General features: G+C 40.5%; 1 protein-coding gene across 1 annotated transcript in view; it reads right to left on the minus strand.

Annotated features, from left to right (window-relative positions):
* cntnap5a (contactin associated protein family member 5a) overlaps positions 1–26,267 on the minus strand; it is a 195,916-nt gene that overhangs the window by 27,536 nt on the left and 142,113 nt on the right. The window contains 5 exon segments of the mRNA XM_051958577.1: positions 1,123–1,256; positions 4,987–5,208; positions 11,366–11,605; positions 24,278–24,496; positions 26,078–26,248. Of these exon segments, the coding sequence (XP_051814537.1) occupies positions 1,123–1,256; positions 4,987–5,208; positions 11,366–11,605; positions 24,278–24,496; positions 26,078–26,248 (986 nt within the window).

A 26,267-nucleotide genomic window follows, 5' to 3' on the forward strand; every position in this document is an offset into this window, starting at 1 on the left:
TGCAAAACAACCCCAAAGAGACGCAAAACAACCCCAAAGAAATGCAAAACAACCCCAAAGAGACGCAAAACAACCCCAAAGAGACGCAAAACAACCCCAAAGAGACGCAAAACAACCCCAAAGAAATGCAAAACAACCCCAAAGAGACGCAAAACAACCCCAAAGAGACGCAAAACAACCCCAAAGAGATGCAAAACAACCACAAACAGATGCAAAACAACCCCAAACAGATGCAAAACAACCCCAAAGAGACGCAAAACAACCACAAAGAGACGCAAAACAACCGCCAAGAGACGCAAAACAACCACAAAGAGACGCAGAACAACCACAAAGAGACGCAAAACAACCGCCAAGAGACGCAAAACAACCACAAAGAGACGCAAAACAACCACAAAGAGACGCAAAACAACCACAAAGAGACGCAAAACAACCACAAACAGATGCAAAACAACCCCAAAGAGATGCAAAACAACCCCAAAGAGACGCAAAACAACCCCAAAGAGATGCAAAACAACCATAAAGAGACACAAAACAACCGCAAAGAGATGCAAAACAACCCCAAAGAGACACAAAACTAGGGCTGCAACTAACGAGGCGTCGACGAGTCGTCTGAGCATGATACATCATCAAAAGCGGAAGTGAGCATGCAATGCAACAGAAATCACCTTCCGACCGGAGCGCGGAACACGGACGAACGTCGGCGCTGCATCGTGCATGTATTATGTATGCACGCTGCAGCGTGGATGTCCGCATTCTATCGTAAAATGGATGTCAGCGTTTACTATACAGCTGCATCTAAACGTGGACGTCCGTGCTGCATCGTGCAGACATAATACATGCACGATGCCGCGCCGACGTCCGTCCGTGTTCCGCGCTCCGGTCGGACGGTGATTTCTGTTGCATTGCGCGCTCACTTCCGCTTTTGATGACGTATCGTGCTCAGACAACTCGTCGACACATCGTTAGGTGCAGCCCTACACAAAACAATTACAAAGAGACACAAAACAACCACAAAGAGACTCACACTCAGAGCTGTGGAACATTTACTTCATCTACAGGTAATATTTCTTATTTCCTGCCACCAGCTGATTGGTTGGAAAGCATGCATGACTCTGGGCTCACCTGTATGTAGAGGTTCTTTCCAACTCTGTGGATTCTGATTCGATGAAGACGTCCGTCTGCCAGGTTGTTGAGGGCGGGGCTAAACACGTCTGGACTCCTGTCAGTCTGCAGGTGATACCAGATCTGAAGACTTCCTGGAAACAAAACACAAATAGACTCTTATTGGAAACTGTTTTTAACGTAGAACATTACAGGACTTAAAATGGAGAAGGAACAAGAAAGACACAAGTGAGGGAGGCCACCAAGACACCAATGACTCCTCTGAAGCATGGTGGTGGCATCATCATGATGTTCCTCAGCAGCAGGTAGAGGCTAAATGAATGCAGTAAATTCTAAAGAAATGACCTGATGCCGTCTGAAGAGAACTGAGACTTGGACAAAATTAGTTTTCCATCCAGACTCTTATTGTGAAACTTCTATTTTAGGTTGAAGCATCTCAGAGTTTAAATTGTGTCTTCGATGCTCTCTAAAATCAGACATCAGAGCTTCACGCTGAAACTGTGGCTGCTCATGTATAAATAGAGCCCTTACGTTCCAGCTCCTTCAGCCGCCTTTCGAGAGTCTACAAATATTTATCTCATGGCTCTCCGCTCCATGACTGAACAAGTCAATATGAGCTCAGTGTTTCTCCCCACGGCGCACACAAAAACACACAAACACACAAACACAGCAGCGGCCAGATCAAAGAGTCAGAACGCTATGCATTGTCAAGTGGAGCCGGGTCAATATTACAATTCCCAGCCTGTAAGTGAAGGGCTTTGTGTTGAGATTTCCTTTTCAGATCCTGAGAGCGCTCCGACACATGAAGGTCACCGCGGATGGAGAGCCTCCTCCGCCCTTCACGCTTCACACAACAACTGCAGAGCACGAAAATCCCGCTTAAATGCGCATGCCGTTTTATTTTTGTTTTGCACGTTTGTGAGTTGGCTGGACTACAGAGGAAGCAGCACAGAGGTTAAATCTCTTCATTGGGCGGTGAGCGGTGGAGAGCTGAGGGGGCGGATGGAGTATTATGTTCACACCAGCAGCTGTGGTGCCAGGAAGATGCACATTAGCCGGCGGCTCACTGTCAGCTCCCATCGCTTAGGGTTTAAATAAAGCTTCTCAGGTGCTAATTGCATGTTTCAAACACGGTTTTGACAAACACGTCACCTGCACACGCTCAAATAAACCCGCCGTGGCATCTGGAGAGCAGCTGGATCTCCGTCGGATCGCTCTAATTTACACGGGTTTTAATTTCTTCCACGATCTCCGTCAGCCTCCGACTGTACCCCCATGACCGTCGAGTGGACCGATTCGAAGACAAGGAAGCCTGGGTAATTATCATCTGGTAACCATGGCGACGCATCTGTGTCAGCCTGCGAGTGTGGGGAATTTTCCCTCATAGTCAGATGCTGGAAAATAAAAGAAAAACAGGCTGGTGTCTGTCCTTCACCAGTCGAGGCTTTATGGAGACAAAGGGAAAGACTCTGATGGAAAAAACTCCAATTAAATCTGGACGAGAGTTCACCAGAAGACACGTGAAGACTCTGAAGACACCTGGAAGAAGGTTCTTTGGTCTGAGGAGACAAGGATGGAGCTTTATGTCCATCAGACTAGATGATATGGACACCAAACACTGAACGTCATCACAAACACATCATCCCTACTGTGAAGCACGGTGGGGGCAGCATCATGACGTGAAGCATGGTGGTGGCAGCATCATGACGTGAAGCACGGCGGTGGCATCATGATGACGTGAAGCATGGTGGTGGCAGCATCATGACGTGAAGCACGGCGGTGGCAGCATCATGACGTGAAGCATGGCGGTGGCAGCATCATGACGTGAAGCATGGTGGTGGCAGCATCATGATGTGAAACATGGAGGCAGCATCATGACGTGAAGCACGGCGGTGGCAGCATCATGATGTGAAGCATGGTGGCAGCATCATGATGTGAAGCATGGTGGCAGCATCATGATGTGAAGCATGGTGGCAGCATCATGATGTGAAGCATGGTGGCAGCATCATGACGTGAAGCTGAAGGAAACACCTCGATAAGCCCTGTCCTTACGTCTTTGTTGAACACGAATACAGAAGTAAAGACCATTGGAAGTTTTCACCTTTCATTGTTTTTTCAATGTTGAGTCGTGATCATTTTTTAAAACATTTTTTCACAATAACTTACAAAATAAAAGACTCTCATGTTGAAATAAAAGCAGATTTCTACCAAATGTCAAGTGATTGCATAAGTGTTTACTCCCTTTACAGTGACTAACCCAGTTCACCTCAGGTGCAGTCAGTTGGTTCTAGAAGTCACGAAATTAGTGAAATAAAGATGATCTGAGGTCAGTGATTGTAGAATAAAGGCTCATGTATCTGAAGGTCCAGTCTGTGGTGGATCAGAACTCCTGGATAGAACTACAACATGAAGACTAAAGAATCAAGAAACTCTGAGAAAAGCATCAGTCAGGACGATACAAGAACATTTAAAGTTCCTGAAGATCTCTTGGAGTCCAGTTAAATCCATCATTAAGAAATGGAAGGAAGATGGAACATGAATAAATCTGACTAGAGCAGGACGTCCTCAAGACCTGAGAGACCGAGAAGAAGAGACTTGAGAGGGAGGCCACCAAGACTATGACTCCTCTGAAGGAGTTCCAGCTTCAGCAGCTGAGATGTTAGAGACTGTTCATCCAACAACTGTTGTCTGTTCTTCACCAGTCAGAGCTTTATGGAGACAAAGAGAAAGACTCTGATGGAAAAAGCTCCAATTAAATGTGGACTAGAGTTCACCAGAAGACATGTGGAGATTCTGAAGACACCTGGAAGAAGGTTCTTTGGTCTGAAGAGACCAGGATGGAGCTTTATGCCCATCAGAGTAGACGAACATCATCACAAACACACCATCAACACTGTGAAGCATGGTGGAGGCAGCATCATGATGTGAAGCATGGTGGTGGCAGCATCATGATGTGAAGCATGGTGGTGGCAGCATCATGATGTGAAACATGGTGGTGGCAGCATCATGATGTGAAGCATGGTGGAGGCAGCATCATGATGTGAAGCATGGTGGTTTGTCAGGCTAATTCAGAAGTTTTATATTGTAAATTTTTGTCCAAATGGATGCTGTGACTTCAACAGATTGAAGAATGTTCCTCCTCTTTTGTTTGAAACTGGTTTCAGCGTCTGATGTTGGAGGTTGAATAAAAGATGACACTGATAACAGGCTACGATAGGCCTGACATAAGCTCCTACGTTAGCTCCGACATTAGCTGCTACGTTAGCTCCCACATTAGCCCTTAAACTAGCTCCTATATTAGCTCTTAGATTAGTTCCTACAATAGCGCCCGCATTAACCCGTACATTAGCTCCTACATTAGCTCCTATGATAGCTCCAACACTTGCTCCTATGATCCTACATTAGCTCCTATGATAGCTCCTACATTAGCTTCTATGATAGCTCCTACATTAGCTTCATCATGGACTGTCTTTCTCTACGTGGCCTCAAAGGTCGGCGCTGTCAGTCTTGCCTGCTGCTGGTATCGGCACAAATTCGCTCATCAAAAGGTCACCAAAGTTGAATCTGACAAAACAGATTTGTACCCAATCAACACTTTCCTTTGATTCCCGGCAGATGATCTTCATCTCTGCCCACATCTCTGATAGCACTTCATCGGCAGGGGTTTTCATGTGACAACAGGATGTAAACGTTTGGTGGAAGAAGCTAACGGTGGAGCTGCTAAATTTATCCATCTTCCTGTGCAAGTGGCTGTTTTTTCCCCACTAATGAAGGCCAAAGATCGGCTTCAAAGCAGGATATAATTACCGAGCTGTACGTCTGGTTTTCAGTGCATGTGTGAGGGATACTGTTTGAGATTCGTACCGTTCCTGGCCAGGATGACGGCGATGTACTGCTGGCTGAAGGTGCTGACGGTCAGCAGCATGGCCGGCCGCTGGGAGGTGACGAAGCTGAAGGCCACGTCCTCTCTGGCCCGGCTGTCAGTGGAAACGCTGGAGGCCTGAGAGCTCCTGTTCTGCATCACCGAGAAGGGCTCCTGGAAGGTGTAGGTCACCGAGGACTCCCGGTCGAAGGACACCGACACCTCTGAACACACAGCGAGAGGAAAAAGATGGGTTTTTTAGAGCAGGAGGTGGAAAATGTGTTCAGCAGGGAGGTCAGGAAGGAGGTTGCTTCTGTGTGCAGCTGAAACAAAAGCTGTGTTAAACTGCATGAAAGAGCCCAGATTCTGCTGCCTTATTTACATTTTAAAGCACCACGGTTTTCTAACACTATATGAAACATGCACAAAGCATTTGAAAACTGTCAGACTAACCCAAAATTACTGAAATCTTCTTCAAAATGCTGAAAAAATGCCCAAAAGCACTTAAAAACTGTCTAAGATGACAAACAATATGAAAATATGTCTAATATAAGTCAGCATCATGCCCAGAATGAATCAGAACCAGTTTAAAATGCCTTAAAGAAACCGACAGAAGGGAGAAGAAAAATGGCAAAGAAACAACATAAATGAGACACAAAATGAGAAAACAAGACAGAAAACAAAAAACAAGGCACATAATGACAAAAATGACAGAAAACAACAAAAAGAACAGAGAAAAAACAAACTAGGCACAAAATGTGAAGACAGAAAACAAAAAACAATGTACAAAATGACAAAAATGAGGCATTAAATGAGAAAAATGTGACCGATAACATAAAAACAATGAGGCACAAATTAAGAAAAATGAGACAGAAAACAAACAAGATACAGAACGCTATAAACAAGATACAAAATGACAAAAAAGACCAAATAAGAAAATAAGACAAGACAAACATGAGACAAAGAGTAACATAAATGAGAGAAAACAAAAATGAGACAAAATGAGAAAGATTAGACTGGAAACAACAAAAATGAGACACAAAAAAAGACACGAGACAAAATGAGAAAACAAGAAAGAAAACAAAAAACACGGTATAAAATGTGAAAAATGAGGTATAAAATGAGAAAAATATAACATAAAAACTGAGACTGAAAACAAAAACGAGACAAAGTGAGAAAAATTAACCCGAAGACAACAAGGAGACAAAAAAATGAGACACAAAATGAGGAAAATCGACTGAAAACATCAAAAATAAGACAAAACAACATAAATGAGAACAGAAGACAGACAACAAAAATAAGGTATAAATAAATAAATAAAATTGAAAAATGACAAAATGAGACAAGACAAAAAAAGAGACAAAGAACATAAATCAGACAGAAAATGACAAAAACGAGACACAAAATGAGAAAAGACAGAAAACAAAAAACAGTACAAAGCAAGAAAAACGAGGTTTAAAATGAGAAAAATTAGACTGAAAACATAAAAAATGAGACAGAAAACAACAAAGTGAGGTACAAAATGAGAAGAATGAAACTGAAAACAACCTAAATGAGACATAGGACAAAACAAAAAAAAACATTTGTGGGTTCGACTGTCATGAGCTCTCAGTCAAAAAAAAAAAAAAAAATCAATATTTTCATGAAAACTGAGGCCACAGTGAGGAAAACGCAGGTAAATAAACCGTCGTAGATCCTAAAAATAAACATATAAACCTGGTAAATGTGCAGAATATTGATGGTTGAAATGCATATTTTAGATAAAAATCATGAAATAAATCTGGTGGAAGTCTGGCCGCTTTCCTCACACATGTGGAGGTTTACACAACAACTGTCGGCTGGATTTACTCACAGACTAAAAATAACCGCCGTTCGTGTCGGCCGAGCAGAAAAACACGTTTCAGTATTTCATGCTATCTGAGGTGTTTTCATCACTTAGGGCAATTTATCAGACGTCACCGCACTCCCTGTGGAACCACACCGGGCCTCGCTCTACCTCTTTCTGTTTGCTTCCACACATTCAGCCCAGCTCCCCGAGACCTACAAACAACTGTGATGAGCAGAACTGGTTCATTTCTGCTTCAGGTCGGCTCATCCTCACAGTCAGCCGTCAAAAAACTGAAACCAGGCTGGAAAGTAGAACAACAGGATCAACTACATCCATCACCAGCGTGCAAAACGACCCAAAAATACTTCAAGATATTCAGAAAAATGTCCTGATTTGACTCAAAGTGACAAACTTCAGACTTTAAATCTGTCCAAATGTCTCGAAAATGGCTCAAAAATGGTCAAAAATGTGTCAGATTTGGCAGAATCTTGTCCAAGATGACAAAAAAATGACAAGAACCGACATAAATGTAAATGATCCAGAAAAATTGTAAAAAATATTTCCCAATATGGTAAAAACTTTGCCAAAAATCAACCAAAAATTGTCCAACATGACAAAACAATATGGCAAAAACTTGTCCAAAATGACTACAAAACAACTCACAATTTGTTTAACATGCCCCAAAATGTCTTGATAATTATCCAAAATTCCTTCTAAATTTCTCAATATCTGCCCAGTGTGGGAAAAACTTAAAACGGTAAAAGTATTACTAAAAATGTCAACCATTACATCGCTGAGAAGTGTCCAAAATGACTTAAATCGTCTTGAAAATTACTCAATGTTTCCATAAATTTGCCAATAATTATTCAAAAATCATCAAACATGACTTAAAATCTGTGCAAATGTCATGAAAACTACAATATATTCATATCTAAAGACTCAAAAATTGTCCAAAATGACTTCGTAGTAGAAAAGTAGTTAAAAAAAAAGGCCCAGAATTTGTCTAAAATGGCTCAAAAACTGTCCAGAATGATGCAATATCTGTCCAATGCGGTAAAAACCTTACAGTAATATCGCAAAAAAAGCCAAACCATAATAAAACCTGATGTTGTACAGCATGAAAACAGGAGGTTTTATTAAAAATATTCATATCTGTGTAACAAATGCACCGAAGCACATCATTAAAGTTCATTAGAACAAATAAAGTCGACGACAGTCCGAAGCTTCTCCTGCAGGACCAACATGATGAATGAACCGGAGTCTTTACAAAACACTTCAGGACACTTCAGCATGTGCAAAACTAATATCTTAACTTTCAGATTACTTTTTCTCATAGAAACAGTAAAACCTGGGCAGTGAAGCAGAAAATCTCTGGATGCCAGAGCTAATAGAGTAAATAAATAAGAGAAAATGAACCTGGCTGAGGTTTTATTCCGTCATAAAGCAGCATAAATAAAAGCAACAAAAGATGTGAGCCTCCAGTGTAAGCTGAGGACACGAAACACTCCATAAAACAACACAGAAAGCAAAGCAAAGGTGGAGAAATCACTAAACTACTGTAACTCACTGCCTGGGATGGTGTATAGCAATCAATATTTGCCTTGAAAATGCTCTAAAATGTCTTAAAATTCAGCAAAAATGAGTCAAAGCTACTTAAAAATGATCCAAACACTGTAGAAAATGTCTACCGACTCAACATTTTCCCAAAATGACACAAATTTTGTCCAAAGCAACTAAAATTTATCAAACTTTCTCAAGAACCAGACAAAAATGATCCAAAATGTATATAAAAAGTGTCTTAAGTGTCTTTAAATTTGCTCCAAAATGCTCAAAGTTGGTTGAAAATTACCCAAACTGTACAAAACGTCTTGAAAAATGCCCAAACACGCAAAACTTTACCAAAATGATTCTGAACTGTCCAAAACTGCTTAAGACTCCTTTAAAATTACTCAACTTTTGTCCAAACCGATTCAAAGTTGCCATTCATGAGCCTTTTTCATGATGTTTTGACACTTTGAGTACATTTTGCAGTTTTGACAGGTTTGAGACACTTTGAAAGTGATTTTGGACAATTTACAGGATAAATTCTTCATTCTCAAAGCTTCGTGAAAATGAACCCAAAACTGTAGAAAATGTCTTGAAGCTTGCCCAAAGTGACTCAAAAACAGGACTAAAACTTGCATAAAACATACTTAAAATCCGTCTTAAGTGTCTTTAAAACTGGCCAAATTTATGAAAAATTGTCCACAATGACTGGAAATTGTCTAATGTCTTGAAATTTGCCCAAAGTGACTCCAAACTTTGCACAAAGGACTCTGAACTGTCCACAATTACTGAAGACTTTTTAAAAATTACTAAACTTTTGTCTAAACCGACTCAAAGTTTCCAAAGTTATGAAAAAATGGTTCAACAAGGCTAAAAAATTACTCCTAAAGTGTCTAAAGCATCTTTGAACCAGGACAGAAAGAGGAAAAAAATGTCAAAAATTACTGAAAACTTGAGAATTCCACAGAAACTTTCCAATTTGGCCGACTTTGGTTCAACATGTCCAGAAAGACTCAAGAATTTTCCAAAATGGTACGAATTTTGTCCAGAGCAATTTAAACTTGCCAAAATTACGGGAAAAAAAATCAGAATAAAATAGTTCAAAGTGACTTAAAAAGTGTCTTAAGTGCCTTTAAACCTGGACTAAATTGTCTAAAATGTCTTGAAATTTCCCCCAAAATACTGAAAGCTGTTTAAAATGACCCCAAAACTGTACAAAATGTCTTGAAAGTTGGCAAGAGTGGCTCAAAACTTTGCCAAACTTCTAAACATGTCTTGAAAACTACAAAATTACTTGAGATTTCCATCACATTACCAAAGTTTTAGTCTAAACTGACTCAAAGTTGCCAAAATTACAGAAAAACGGTGCAACAAGGCTAGAACTTGTCCAAAACATACTTAAAAAGTGTTGTGTCTTTAAAACTTGGACAAAATTATCTAAAATGTCTTGAAAGCGATTCAAAGCTGCTTAAAAATGACCCAAAACTGTTCAAAATGTCTTGAAACCTGCCAAGAGTGACTTTGCCAAAATGACTTTAAACACCTTGAAAGTTCCCCAGAAGTTGTTCTAAAACTCTTTAAAGTTGCCCCCTGCAGCATGACCACACTAAACCAACCAGCGAATGGATATGTTGGTGATCAGGTCAGACAGGAAGTCGATCTTTAGCGCAGTTAGATCAGTACTTCCTGTTTCCTTCCATCTAAACTGCCTTCAGCTCAGAGTCCCAGCAGAGGTTCCTCCTGGAGGATCTGGAGGCGTCCCGGGGCAGATGAGATATATAATATTATAAAATCCCTCCGCTGGGTTAAAGAAAACCTCAAACAGGATCAGTCCAGGAGGAATCTAATGAGAACCACCTCAGGAGGATCTGATCTCCCTCCGGATGTCTGAACCCAGAAACTCATTGCTGCTGCTTCAGTTTTCAGAGTTTAATCCCACAGATGAAGTTAAATTCTTGGCTTATCCACAGTTTCCTGTAAAAAGCTGTTTGTTTTTTTTTAACGCTGCAGGAAGCTTGTTATTTGAAGGTCTTCAATTCATTTTGGACAAAATGTGAGTTATTTGGACAGTACTGGAGTCATTTTGGGTGATGTTTTTGTGTACTTTGGACAGATTTTAAGTTATTTTTGGTAATTTAAGTCACGTCTAGGTCATTTTGGATGCGATGTTCTTTCAGCTTCAGCTCTAAAAATCTGCCTTCATTTAACCTTCAGTCTGTCAGAGTGGAATCTGGGGATCAGAATCTCTAATTCAACAGAACTGACTGTAGCGTCTTCAAAATGAAACTGTGACTGGACCTTCAGCTGCTCTGATGTTGGTTCTGATGAATCTTAGATGTTCTGGAGTCGGACTGATATTAATTAAACGGACTAACAGTGACGTGTTTGTGTGATTTAAAGCGTCTACCTACCCACAACCCATTTTGGACATAATCGGAGTCATTTTGGGCAAATTTGGAGTACTTTTGGGTAGAATTGGAGTCATTTTAGACAAAATTGAAATCATTTGGTGCACAGTTAGGGTCATTTTGGACCAATTTGTAGTACTTTTGGGCAGAATTGGAGTCATTTTGGGCAATACTGGGGTAGTTTTTACTAAATTGGAGCCATTTTGGGCAAAATTGGAGTCAATTTGAGAAAAATTGGAGTAATCTGGGGTCAAATTGGAGTCATTTGGATCAAAAATGTAGTTGTTTTGGACACAATTCAAGCCATTTTTGATAAAAATTGGAGTCACTTTGTACAGAATTGGGGTAATTTTGGACTAAATTGGAATCATTTCAGACAACAGAGTCACTGTCAACAAAAAGGTTACAGGTGGTTCCTTCGTAGGCCGACTGAGAACAGTCAGACTGATTAATTTAATGGACTATCGTTGTGTTTGTGTGGTCTAAAGCGTCTGCCTACCCTGGTTACAGGTGGTTCCTCCGTAGGCCGACTGAGAACAGTCAGACTGATTAATTTAATGGACTATCGTTGTGTTTGTGTGGTCTAAAGCGTCTGCCTACCCTGGTTACAGGTGGTTCCTCCGTAGGCCGACTGAGAACAGTCACAGATGTATCCGTTGCTCTTCTCCAAACACCGTCCTCGGTTGTGGCAGAGGCTGCTGGAGCCGCTGCAGTAACCGGGGCAACCGGAGCTGACGCCGGGCGTCATCCGGGCTCGTTCCTCCAGGTCGAAGGCGACGCCGTTCACCGTCAGCGAGCGGATGCAGCCCAGGAAGCCTCGCTGCTGGGACGCCGTTCCTCCTGAGAAGAAGACGGAGGTTCAGTCAGAGCATCCAGAAAACATCTGCAAGAACTCATCAGACATGTTACCAGCAGATCATAGATGAGGACAAGTTTTTACGTTGGTGGTCTGAAAATGTGAAGAGCAGAACGTTCCATGCTGTGATAAAAATTCTGATAGTTTTCAGGTAAACTTCAGGCAGTGTAGAGAGTTCAAACATGGAAATAGTTAAATATCTATAGTATAAAGAGTTCAAAGGACCATAAAAGACAAAAAATGACAAAAATCAGACAAAAACAACAAACAAGACACAAAATGCCAAACATTAGACCAAAAAACAACAAAAACAAGCTACAAAATGACAAAAATAGGACACAAAATCACAAAAAAGACAAAAAACAACAAACAAGACACAAAATGACAAAGATGAGGCACAAAACAGTAAAAATGAGACTGAAACCACATAAAAGTCTCTGTGTAAAAAAAAAACGTAAACGGTTAAATATCTGATGCCCCTGAGGCTCTCTGAATGTTGTCATGTTGAAGTTTCATGTGATGAAGGAGGAAGGACCCCACAGTGGGTAAAAAGGACTTGTGAGAGGCTGAAAGCTGCCGAGGCTTTGATTCCGGGTGTTTCCAGGACGACTGCGTGGGCTTAGGACTGAATAGAAAGCGTCAGTGGCTCGCTGACAGCTGCTAATTCCTGCTTTCCAGAGGTGGAAGACTGATGACTTTCTGCCTCTTTTTTCTCTCATAAATTAGCGATTGGTTTTCCATCCAAACCGGGGAATAATCTGCTTTCACAGAGGCTCAAGGCTGAAGAACGGCAGCCGTTAAATCCTCCATTGCTTCAGATGCAGAGACGTTTACTGCAGGTGTTTGTTAGCTCACATCTGGACTCTGAAATTCATGTTAGTGAATATATGGTGAGAGCTGCAGCTCATTTCTTATTAAACATGGACCAGAAAGCGTCTTTTGATTAAAACAGATGCAGCTCTGTTGTGTTTCATTTCTGTTGCATCACATGTGGTGGAGCTGCAGCGATGAGATTTGAGAACAAAAACCTGAGGAGCCGTTTTAAAGGTTCAATATCTGCACAAATAAAACTCCCACAGACATGAAACCTGGTGAGGACTCACAGAAAATAGTTCCCAGGAGGTCAGAATGACTAAATGGATCCAACAGTGGATGGATTCTTAATTACTGGCATTTAAAAATGGGGAAAAATGCAAAAATTCCACTTAGGTGGTATTGCAACATATCACAATGGTAATATTAATCCATTTGAACAATTTTTGAATCATTTTGGACAGGCTTGAACTTATTTTTGGACAATTTGTGCAGTTTCGGACATAGAGCCATTTTATACAAAACTGGAGTCGTTTTGGATAAAAGTGGAGGCATTTGGGGCAAAAATAGACAGCATTTTGGACACAACTGGGGTAATTTTGGGCAAATTTGGAGTCATTCTGGATGAAATTCATTCTAGGCACAATTGGACCCATTTTAGGCAAAATTGGGGTAATTTTAGAACAAAAATGGAGTTATTTTGGGCAAAATTAGAGTCATTTTGGACTTAAGTAGAGCCATTTTGGACACAAATGGGTAATTTTGGACCAAACTAAAGTGATTATGGACACAAATGGGGTAATTTTGGGGAAAGATTTGACTCATTTTGAACACAATTTGAGTAATTTTGGGCAAAATGGTGTCATTTTGGACAGAATTAGAAATTAATTCTAGGCATAATAAGACCCATTTAAGGGAAATATGGGGTAATTTTAGAACAAATGTAGTTATTTTGGACACAAATGGGATCATTCTGGGCCAAACTGGGTTAATTTTAAGGCAAAGCTGGAGTCACTTTGGACAAAATTGGGTAATTGTGGACCAAATGGGAGTCATTTTGGGAAAACTGGAGTAATTTGGGGCAAAATTGAACCTATTTTGGACACATTTGGGGTAATTCTGGAAAAAAAAAAAAAGTGGAACCATTTGGGACAAAACTGGGGTCCTTTTGTGCAAAATTGGAGTAATTTTGGACAGGCTTTAAGTTATTTTAGATGACTTGAGTCCCTGTTTGTTCAGTTTCTACCAGAACTACTTTCTGTTGATAAAATAGTCCTGTTCTATCTCAGGGCTGCTGTTTTGCGTCTCGTTTTTGTCATTTTGTGTTCAGTTTTTGTGATTTTGTACCCTATTTTTCTTGTTTTTGTGCCTCATTCTGGTTGCTTTCTGTCTAATTGTTGCCATTTTTTCCTCGTCTTTGTTGTTTTCTGTCTAATTTTTGTTATTTTGTGCCTCATTCTCGTGTTTTTTTTTGGCTCATTTAAATGCCTAACACGTCTCAGCAGTGAGTGCAGAAGACAAATTTACCAGTCGGTCCCAAAACACAGTCCCAGCCATTAAAGGTTAAAAATAATTAACATGACAGTGACAAACGGCAGCCAACACCAGAGCTGCAACGATTAATTAATTATCAGTCAACCATTAAATTAATCACCAACTATTTTGATAATCAATTAATCAGTTTGAGTAGTTTTTAAAGAAAAATTGCTGAAATCCTTTGATTGGAGCTTCTTAAATGTGAATATTTTCTGGTCTCAGTAAATTGAGACCCTTTGAAGAAAATAAGTCCATGTTTTATGGACCAAACAACTATTAAACACATTCATTAGGAATTCAGTTATTCTGGTCTCAGCACTGGGTGAACGTTGAACAGGAGAAACTGGTTGCTTTGATTTTAATTTTAAAAAAACAACAACTGCTGTTTATAATTTTAACCCAGTGATAAATACAACTTTGAACATAAAACTGTCAGAAATCATGCAAATGGATTTGATTATGACATTTAATAACTGCTAATTGTTGGAAAATGTTCCACTCTCTCCAATTTTAAAGGGCCAGCAATATAAAATTTGTCCCAGATTACTCAAAAATTGTCTAAAGGTACTCCAATTTTGACCCGAAATGACTAATTTGTCCAAAATGGCTCCAATTTCCCCCAGAATGACAGTAATTTTCTTCAAAATGACTCAAATTGACCAAAGTTACTCCAATTTTGTCCAAACTGGCTCCAGTGTTGCCCAGAATTATCCCAATTGTGTCCAAAATGACTCCAACTGACCAAAATGACTCCAGTTTTGTGCAAAATTACTCCACTTTTATCCAAAATGAGTCCAATTGACCAAAGTGGATCCAATTTTGCCTAGAACTACCCTAATTTTGACCAAAATGACTGCAGTTTTGTCCAAAAATTGCTTTAAAACAGTCTTCATCCTTTTCATAATCATGTTCTTCTACATCTTCATTTGCTTGAAATGGTTCCAATTCTGCCCCAAATAATTCCAGTTTCGTCCAAAATGGATCCAGTTTACCAAAATTATTCCTGTTTTGTCCAAAATGGCTTTAAAACGGTCTTCATCCTTTTCTTCTTCTTGATAATCTTCTTCTACAGCTTGGTCCTTTTCTTCTTCTTCATCTTCTACGGCCTTTCCTAACGCTGTTAGTTTTTCTTCCTCATGTCGTGCTTTTCTCTTCTACGTCTTCAACCTTTCCTTCCTCTTTTTTTTCATCTTTTTCCTTGATATTCTTGTTCTTCACTTCCTTTTTATTTTTCTTCATCATCCACTTCTTCTCCTTCTTTGTCTTGTTCTTCCATGACTTCATCCTCTTCTTTCTTTTCTACTTCATCTTTTCTTTTTTGTCTTCTTCATTTTTGCCGTCTTCTTCTTCATCTTCTTTTATCTTCTAACAGTGTTGGTTTTTATTCATCTGTTTTTGTCTACTTTCTCTTTATTATCTACTATTTCTTTTTCTACCTTTCTTCATGCTGTTCTGTTTTTATCTCCTTTTTTTCTTCCCATTATTCTTCTTATTCTGTCGCTGTTTTTTCTGCAGACCAACCACAGTTGTGTTTTTGTGAAACAGATTTTGCAGCTGAATGTTTCAAATGTTACACTTTAACCTAAAAATTCATTCCACTCCCTCGTTTTTAGTGAAATGTCACAGTCTCTAATTAAATCTAATTATCTGAACAGCTGAAGACAAAGACTCATTTTTAAAGATGATTTAATCGGTTTGCGTTCTGTACTTTTCTGTAATTTGGATGAAATAACATCTTTAATTAATTTAAAGGACAAAAAGCTGCATGAGCTTAAAAGGACGGTGAAGCAACAAGACAAACAAACTGCAGTAACTTATGTATAATAAACTGTGTTTTCATTATCATCACACCGACGTTCTTCTGCCTTGTTTTCATTTTGACTTTAGATGAATTCGGGCTCACAGAAGCACCAAAGCTGCAGATATGATTGCATTTAAGCAGGAGAACTGAAGCATCCCCGTAATGATCCACTTTATATGCGAGAAAACACCGAAAGAGATCCTCCAGTGGGAACTACGTTTGGACTTCTGCTGAAAACAAGAAAAAAAAGAAGAAGCCGGATTCACCTTGAGGACGACCGCTCTGTTCCAAATAATTTCACTTCAGAGGATCTGTGCACTTCAGGTTAATGAGGCCACGCTGGATGAAGACGACACGTCACAAGATGCAAATAATTAATGAAGTTACTGCAGCTTTCCTGTCACCTGCGTAAATTTCTCTCAGCTGCTGTTGATCCCAGAGCTGCTTTAAAAAACAAATCCAAAGAAAAGAAAACGACGATCTACATTTAGCACAAAACCTGGTCTGAAGGCAGATTTGGAGGTTTGTGTAAAGATATAAAGCTGAACGAGCTCTGACAGGCTGAGGTCTGGATGAACTTCAGCTCCGTTGGGCTTCGAACCAAATTAACCTCTGGTCATAAGCTACACAAAGTCAGAACATCCAGAGTTTGGACATTTCAGCACCAACACTGAACCAAAAACACCCACGCTGCAAAGTTACAAGTATAATTTGGTCTTCTCATGTATCTATTGGGATAAACCAATAGATGAGAGTACTGACAGGAGTTAGCAAAAGAGATCATATTTCCCCTATACTTGCTTCTCTTCACTGGCTTCCTGTTAAATCCAGAATAGAATTTAAAATCCTTCTTCTGACATATAAAGCTCTTAATAACCGATCTCCATCATATCTTAAAGATCTGTTAGTACCATATTATCCTAGTAGAACTCTTGGCTCTCAAGCTGCAGGCTTACTTGTTGTTCCTAGAATTTCTAAAAGTAGAATGGGAGGCAGAGCCTTCAGTTATCAGCTCCTCTCCTGTGGAACCTGCTCCCAGTTTGGGTTCTGGAGGCAGACACCCTCTCTATTTTTAAGACCAGGCTTAAAACGTTCCTTTTTGACAAATCTTATAGTTGGGGCTGACTGGGTGACCCACAGGGGTTCGGCTTGTGTCTTCATTGCACAGCTGACTCCTTCTTGGACGTCCCTTCGTTCTGCCTCTAGTCATGCTGCTATAGGCCTATAGGCTGCTGGGGGACTTTTCTTGACGCACTGAGCCCTTCTCTATCTACCTTTACATTTAATATGTATACCGTTATTGCAGTACATTCACTCTGTTTCCCCCTGTGCTATTTCTCCGAGTGTCCCTGGTCCCAGAGCTGGATGCTTCAGATCTGTGGTTGATGTTCCACCAGCTGGTCCAGTCTCCATCATGTCCACTGTGGGATGCTGCTGCTGACCTTCCTCCAGCCCTCTGCTTCCAGCTCCCCTTTTCCACCAGTCAACTCTGCATCACCTTCACTATACTGTTATGCTAACTTACATACTGTTTGAATTTTACTGCTAGCTATATATGGAGTATGTTTAATGTCAGAGCCGTACATCATCAGAGTAAACTATGAGTCAGTTTTCAATGTTAGCTTATACTTTGTCTGTGTCACATATCCTGTCATGCATGTATCCAAATGTGTGTTGTGTTTTCCTTGCTTTCCCACCCCTCCCTCTTCTCCCATCCCTCCCCCTTGCCCTCCTCTGTCCTTCTCAACCCCCCCGGCCAGCAGGCAGATGGGTCCCCCCTATATAGAGCCGGGTTCTGCTTGAGGTTTCTTCCCTGTTAAAAGGGTGTTTTCCTTGCCACTGTCGCCTTTGCGCTTGCTCTGGGGGTCAGGCATATGGGTTCTGTATAGTGTCTTGAGACAATTTGACACTATATAAATAAAATTCAATTGAATCGAATTGAATTAAATAAAGACTCCTGGATCTGAAGGTCCAGTCTCAGGTGGATCAGAACTCCTGGATAGAACTACAACATGAAGACTAAAGAACCAAGAAACTGAGGAAAGCATCAGGATGATACAAGAACATTTAAAGTTCCTGAAGATCTCTTGGAGTCCAGTTAAATCCATCATTAAGAAATGGAAGGAAGATGGAACATGAATAAACCTGACTAGAGCAGGACGTCCTCAAGACCTGAGAGACTAGAGAGGGAGGCCACCAAGACTCCTATGACTCCTCTGAAGGAGTTCCAGCTTCAGCAGCTGAGATGTCAGAGACTGTTCATCCAACAACTGTTGTCTGTTCTTCACCAGTCAGAGCTTTATGGAGACAAAGAGAAAGACTCTGATCGAAAAAACTCCAATTAAATCTGGACTGGAGTTCACCAGAAGACATGTGGAGACTCTGAAGACACCTGGAAGAAGGTTCTTTGGTCTGAGGAGACCAGGATGGAACTTTATGTCCATCAGAGTAGACGAACATCATCATAAACACACCATCAACACTGTGAAGCACGGTGGTGGCAGCATCATGATGAAGCATGGTGGTGGCAGCATCATGATGTGAAACATGGTGGTGGCAGCATCATGATGTGAAGCATGGTGGTGGCAGCATCATGATGTGAAGCACGGTGGTGGCAGCATCATGATGTGAAGCACGGCGGTGGCAGCATCATGATGTGAAGTACGGTGGAGGCAGCATCATGATGTGAAGCACGGCGGTGGCAGCATCATGATGTGAAGTACGGTGGAGGCAGCATCATGATGTGAAGCACGGTTGAAGCAAGTACTTTTTTTCATCAATTTTGTCAAAACAGTCCAATTTTACTGATTTAATGCATAAAATGCAATAAAAAGGTTTTCTAGATTTTGTATGTTGAGTTTATTTTTCTCTAGAGCTTCTCATCTAAGACAATTTTTCTTGTGATTATTCTGAACCAGGTCAGATTATGAAGAACCTCCAATAATGAAGTGATTTTATCTGTGACCTTCCCTTTTCATACAAGTTCCATTTTATATCCGTGGTTCTACTGAAATAGCACAAAGACATAATCGCCCATGTGACCTTATTAGGTCTGAATGGAGAGAAACGACATGCCTCATGAAAATGAAACCCTTGTATCCGCAGTGGAGGAATATTACCTCCTGTACATTATTTCTGTAGGTAAATGATCCATTAGCTGCATGAAAGAAGAAAAAAGCTCTGATTTTTATAATGGTATCTGTCTGTGATATTACTGAGGATGCATTAAAACGTCGCAGAGCCGCCACACTCCCCGAACACCGCCGTAATGAAAGAACAATAAAATAAATTATTTTTTTTCCGAGCGGCTGGAAGAATTGATTTCTTAATACAAGGGAACGGCGTACCTGAACACAACACCGAGATGATGTATGTGCATTTAAAGGGGCTTTGTTAGCTGTAATCACTTCTGCCCTGCATGCAGCCGCCCAGGAGATAAATCTGTACTGCGACAACATGCAGAGGACAAAACCTCAGCACAACAACCGCAACGTCAGGGCAGAGTCGACTCATCTGGCTTCAGCTGGACGTCAAAACATGCTCCTTTAAAGCTGCTCTCATTGGTATTTTCAGCTATAAAATGCTAATAACTTGTGAGAAAGGCATCTCTTTCTCACTGCAGTCAAACTAACTGACAAAAAAAAAGACTAAAAACGTGAATATTTGGAGTGAAGTTTGGTACTTGTGTAGCCATGACTAAATTGTGTCTAAAATTAGGCATATTTCGAATGGAGTCTGGTCTCATAAATGTCTATTCAGGTAAACTAGAACTGCATAAAACCACATGTGAAACTATGCTATAGATGTTCAAAGTCAAGTCTAAAATTTGGACTATTTTGAATGAAGTCTAGTATCACAGATGCCCATAGAGCCATTTAAGCAAAGCATAAAACTTGGCATAATTTGAATGAAGTCTACCATGAAAGATGTTCGATCAGCCTCAAAAGAACGGAAGAAAGTTACATCTAACATTGGGAATAATTTCAGTTAAGTCTGGTACAAAAGACACCTGTTCAGTCTCAAAAGAACAGAATAGAGTCAAGTCTAAAACAAGGAATAATTTGAATCAAGTCTGGTACTATAGATGCCCATGCAAGCATTTAAGAACTGCATGAAGTCAAGGATGAAATTCAACATATTTTGAATGAAGTCTGGTGCTACAAATGCCTATGCAACCAATTAAGGACTGAATAAAGTCATGCCTAAAATTCAGCATATTTATAATGAAGTCTGGTACCATAGATGTTCCAGCAGCCACAAAAGAACTGCATAAAGTCATGTCTAAAATTGGAAATATTTCAATGAAGTCTGGTACTAAAGATACCCATGCAGCCATTTCAGAAATGTACGAAATCAAGGATGAAATTCGACACATTTGGAATGGAGTCTGGTGCCATGGATGTTTGTACCGCAACAAAGAAACTGAAGAAAGTCACGTCTCAAATTCTGCATATTTTGAACAAAGTCTGGTACTTTAGATGCTTGTGCCGCTACACAAGACTCACCCGTCACATTTTTCATGCAGCCTGTGAGGAGATAAATCTGATAAAACTTCAAAACAAGCCTAGTCTTTCCTTTAATGCTGCTCCTGTCGATATTTTGTCGCCTAAAAATGTAAGCGACTGCTGTGAGAGGTGTCACTTTGAGCGCGGTTCAGCTCTTTGTTTCGCTTTTAATTGCCTGCATATTGGCTGTTTCTGTTCCCTCTCATCGATTCCATCATCCTCGTCTCCGGCAGCTGTTTGCAGCTTAAAAAAAAAAAAAAAAAAAAAACCCGAACAAAACAAGGCGGCAGACGGACAAAGTCAGCAGCTCGCTCATGAACATATTGGAGAATTACGTCTAGCCATTTTGGAAAAAATTGGGGTCATTTTGAACAAAATTGGACTCGTTTTTGGACACAGTTGGGGCAATTTTGGACAAAATTGGGGTCACTTTGGACACAATTGTGGTAGTTTTGGGCATAATTGAACCCATTTTGGGCAAAATTTGGGTCATTTTGGAACAAATGTGGAATAATTTTGGACTAAACTAAGGTCATCTTGGAAAAAAAATAGGGTCACTTTGGACCAAATTGGAGTCGTTTTTGGCGAAATTGGTCCCATTTTAGAGACAATTGAAGTAATTTTGGGCATAATTCAACTCACTTTAGGCAAAATTAGTCATTCTGGAATAAAAATAGGGTCATTTTGGACCAAATTGGAGTCATTCCTGACGAAATAGGTCCCATTTTGGACACAATTGGGGTAATTTTGGGGATAATTAGGGTAATTTTGGAACAAAATGGAGCCATTTTGGACAATTTTGGAGTAATTTTGGACAGGATTTCAGTTCTTTTGGATGGTTTTTGAGTCGTTTTGGACTGATTGTTATTTTGGGCCAATGCTGGACTGATTTTGGACACATTCTGAGCACTTTGTACAGCATTTCTAAAGCATTTTCTGACACTTTTAGAACAAAAACCTGAGGAGCCGTTTTAAAGGTTCAATATCTGAAGAAATAAAACTCTCACAGACATGAAACTTGGTGAGGACTCAAAAAAATATTTACAGAACATTAGAATGATTGAATGGATCCAACAGAGGACACATTTGAAGTTGTTTCGGATCGTCTGAGGTTTTTTGGATTGATTGTTGTTACTGTTACCGATTATCATTTTTGATTCATTTTGCACAAGTTTTAAGTTATTTTGCTGCATTTTCTGTAGTTTTGGAAAACAAATGGAACCCTTTGGGACAAAATTGGAGTCATTTTGGACAAAACTGTACCCATTCTATCCCAAAGCAGAGTCTTGTTGTCCAAAGTTGGTGTCATTTTGGGTAAAAGTGGAGCATTTTGAACAAAGTTACAGTAATTTTTGTTCAAACTTGAGCCATTTGGGGAAAAATTTGACTCATTTTGGACAAAATTTGACTCCTTTTGGATAAAAGTGGAGCCATTGTGGGCTCAAGTTTTCTTGTTGATTCCATCATCCTCGTCCCCAGCAACTTTTTACAACTTAAAAAAAATGGACAAAACAAGACGGCATATTGGAAAATTGTGTGTAAAAGAGTCAGATATATTCAGCCTGTGTTAGTGATGAAGATGTTGGACACCTTCCTCTGAGATTCTGCCTCCACGTCTACATGATTCATCACATTTCTGCCGATCTGTCGGCTAAATGTGCATCGAGCTGCCAGTCTCCGGTTCTACAGCATCCCAGAGGCGTTCTGCTGGATCCAGATCTGCTGACTGGAGGAAGAAGCTAAACTGTCCGTAAATGGATGCAGACAGTCAGCAGACTGCTGGACTGACGCTGGATCTGCATGAGATTTAGGAACTGATTCAGGAAAACTAATTACATTCAAGTGTTTCCCAAAACAAAAAAAATGAGTGAGAAAGTCTGACAATCACAGGAATAAACAAAAGAACTAAAATCAGCATTATTTACAATAAAATCTGGTTCTATAGATGTATTTCCAACCACACAAGAACTGGACAAAGTCAAGATTAAAATTGGGAAAATTGGCAGCGAAGTTTAATGCCATAGATGGTGACACAGCTACAGAAGTACCGAATAAAATTAGGTGTAAAACTGGGAATATTTGGAATGAAGTCTGGTGTTATAGATGTTTGGGCTGCCACACAATGACTGGATAAATCACACCTTAAATTGAGGATGTCTTCAATGAAGTCTGGTGCTTTCAATGTCTGTGTAGCCACCCAAGAACTGAATAAAGTCAAAGTCAAATTAGGAATATTTGCAGAGAAGTTTGGTGCCATAGATGATTGTGCTGCCACAGAAGTACAGAATAAAAATTGGTTGTTGCTAGAGGTACGGACCCGTACCCGTAGCCTGTGGACTACGGATACGGCACTTGCCATTTGCCAATCAGATACGAGAGATCTGGTCACGTGACTCCCGATAGACGCTAGCAGTATGGACCCGTAGCATCGGTACTACAGGTACGGACCCTAAACCTGACCCTAACCCTAACCTTTGCTTACCTTTCAACAGTTTGCAGTGGTTAGCAGCTTCTTGACTCGCGAGACTCGCGTACGGGTCCGTATCTGTCTGGCAAATGGAAAGTTCCGTATCCGTAGCCCACAGGCTACGGGTACGGGTCCATATCTGTAGACACTAACATAAAAATTAGCAGTGGTGGCTGGCCAATAGAGGGCGCTCGGGCGCCGCTCCCCCCGTGTTTTTGATTTTTCATTTTTAAAATAAATATTTTTTAAAATAAACAATAACCAGTTATTTTTAGCACCATGCGTGTTTAAATTCGCATTTACATGTCATGTACAAAATATTAATTAGAATTTTCAGGAAAAATAGTTCCCTGCTCATCTCTGCTGAGCTGCTGGGGCACAAGAGAAATCGCCCCTCTAGTGCGGCAGAGCAGCCAATTACCGACAAGAGATTCGACATAGCAACAGAAATTTATCCAATCAGCGTCGTCGAATCTAATGCCCAGAGGGGCAAAATTGATTTCGCCCATAGACTGTATGGGCTGTCCAGCCTGTTTGATGACGCTTTTTACGTCACTGGCTCCAAAAAATCCAAAATGGCGACCAGGAAGTAGCAAAATCCGGGCTTCATTTTCTCTGCGTTGAAACCAACGGGTGACGTCATGGTTAGTTTACGCCTGATTTCGCCCCAAGCCAAGTGAGCATGTGTGAGTGCAGTGGATAACTGTGACACTGTCACAGTGACAAGAGGAAGGCTTGGCTAGCTGGATCTGTGAGATGTGTCTGCAGACTCTCTAGCCTTGGATGCGTCTACAGACTCAGACCCCATCCACACGAAGACAAACCGAGGTCTAAACGCATAAGTTTCTTGCCGAATCTGCGTATCATCCAGATGAAGACGGCATTTTGGGGGTCTGTAAACGATCATTTTTGAAACCAGGTTCCAGAGTGGAAAGATTTTGAAACGCCGTATAAGCGGCTCCGTGTTTACTGGCTATCCACTACTTTTCAGTTACGCTTGCGTCATAGTTTCGTATCTTCATTGACACGCATGCGCCACACGCGGCAACAAAGCTAGTGACCCTACTATCCCTGTTGCAGCAAAATCTCCTTCTTCTCAATCACCACCGAGTTGAACAAACAATTATCGAGGACACATTACGGCACTTTATTTACTTCCCGGCTTGGTCTCTGTTTACAACTTTTGCCGCAAGTGCGCATGCCCACTGTTTTTTCTTCTGTTTGCGCGTGTTTCTGTCATATCGTTACAGCGCCCCTAGAGGTCTGTCACGTGTTTTACAGAGTTTCCATGAGTATCAAGTGCATTCATGTAGACGCACACATTTTCTGAGACGCCTTCGTCTTTATGGCGATCGTTTTTGAAACTGTTAAGCGTTTTGTCTTCGTGTGGATGGGGCCTCTCTAATGTGTCTACAGACTCTAGCCCTGGATTTGTCTACAGACTCTAACCCTGGATGTGTTTGTAGACTCTAACCCTGGATGTGTTTGTAGACTAACCCTAACCCTGAACAGTCAAACAGCGGTGGAATCGTACCGACAAACAGCTGGCTGCTGAGCCGGAGGCGGAGGTGTCCGTCGGCTGGCGCCTGCAGGAAGCGTAGCGGCAGCTGGTCGACCTGCAGCGACGCCTCCTTGACGTTGCGCTCGGCCCTGACGTAGTGCCACTGGCGATCGTTGAGGGGGAGGTGGGACTTGACGGCCAGGATTGCCGGGCCGTTACCCACGTCGAAGGAGAACGTCACGGCCGAGGGAGCTGCAGAGAGCACACAGACGGAGATGATGCAAGGCGATACGATGCTGCTGCTGACCTGCATGGATTCATGAGGCTGACAGCTCGTCAATATTTCTGCAGTAAAACCTCCTCAGAGCTCCTCCCTCCAGTTAGAGCTCCCTGGAACCGACTGTAAACAGCAGAAACGCTGAAAAAACAGCCCACGGTCTGCACGAAGACTGCTTTATTATTATATTCATAGGAATATATCTACATGCTTTACTTTTCTCCTGCATAAATCCAGTTTTCTACCTTGTTAAAACATCCATATGGAGATTTTTATAACTAGAGGGCACATCATGAGCAAAATAAGCAGAGTAACATAAAAAAAATTACTTTTTTTGGCATATTTTGGGACATTTTCTCAGATGTTAGTGTTCGGATTCATCTTAACTCATGCAAGAATTCATGTGCTTCAAAATTTATAAAAACACGTCTAATTATTCCCTTTGTGGAATAATAAGAATGTTTTGTTATTATTTATTAAAAAAGAGCACAATAAATATTTTTGCAAATTTCGCAAATTTAAAATATTGTTTTTAGGTCTTCCATTAAATGTTGGTACTTCAAGACTTAAAAATGTCTCTAAAAATATGTCATGAAAACTAAAAACTCCCCAAACTGTATTCAAATTTAAGTGAGGAGAAGTTTTGAGGAAAATTGAGGTTTTGAAAAAAAAAAAAACTTCAAAACTAAATAAACTGGGTGTCAGACGATGCGATAATCATGACCAGAAACATATACAGCAAACTGCAAAAAATGCCAAAAAATGTTTAAAAATACAAAAAAAATGCCATAAAAGGAAAAAGCTAAAGAAAAAAAGCTGTCCATTTATGACAGAAAAATAAAGATAAAGAACACAATAACAGTTTTTTAAATAAGAAATCCATAAACCAATTAAATGACTGAACTTTTCTTTCCAAAATTGGGGATCTAATTTTTTTTTTTTTAGTTTTTCCCTGAAATTTTTGTAACCCAAGACTTAAAAATGTGCAGAAATAATATGTCCTGAAAAGTAAAACTCCCCTAACTGTATTTACATTCAACTAACGAATAATTTTAGAGAGAATTTTGCAAAAAACAAACTGGAAAACTGGTCAGACCAGAAACACACTCAGCTGTTTGCAAACTGAAAAAAAGCCAAAAAATTTTTTTTAAATGAAAAAGAAAAAATTGTCCATTTGACAGAAAAATGAAGAGAAATCTTCAAGAATTTAGTTTACATGTGAAAAATGTTTAAAAAATTCCATTTTAGCTTTTCCACGATTATTTTCTTATCCAAAACTTAAAGAAATGCATAAAAAAGGACCTTTTTTGCATAATTGGTGACGTTTCCTCAGACGTTAGCCTTTAAATGTTCAGTTAAATTCTCGTCTTTACTACAATCCTTCATTCTAAACATCTTCCTGTCTGTTATTTTCTGGTCATTTTTCTGCTCAGCTCCTCTACACGATCATTCAGGAGTGTTTTATTTCTGTCTAGGGTTTCATCAGACAGCAGCTTCTCTCTCTGGGATGTGAATCTGTCAGCTGCTTCCTTTGTTTCCTGTGGATGTTCACTCACAGCTCAGCTCCACTCGGATGAAGTCCTTCAGGCCCTGGTTCTCCAGGAAGACTCCTGATGGGGCGCTGGTCTTGAAGTAGAAGGAGATGTCTGAGGCCAGCTCGGCCTGCAGCGTGGGGAAGTAGAGGTAGGACGACTCCTGGTAGAAGGAGGCGGCGTTCCAGATGGACTCTGGAGGGAGAACGGGAGA

This window comes from Acanthochromis polyacanthus, chromosome 14 (genome assembly GCF_021347895.1).
Source record: "Acanthochromis polyacanthus isolate Apoly-LR-REF ecotype Palm Island chromosome 14, KAUST_Apoly_ChrSc, whole genome shotgun sequence".
Lineage (NCBI taxonomy): Eukaryota > Metazoa > Chordata > Actinopteri > Pomacentridae > Acanthochromis > Acanthochromis polyacanthus.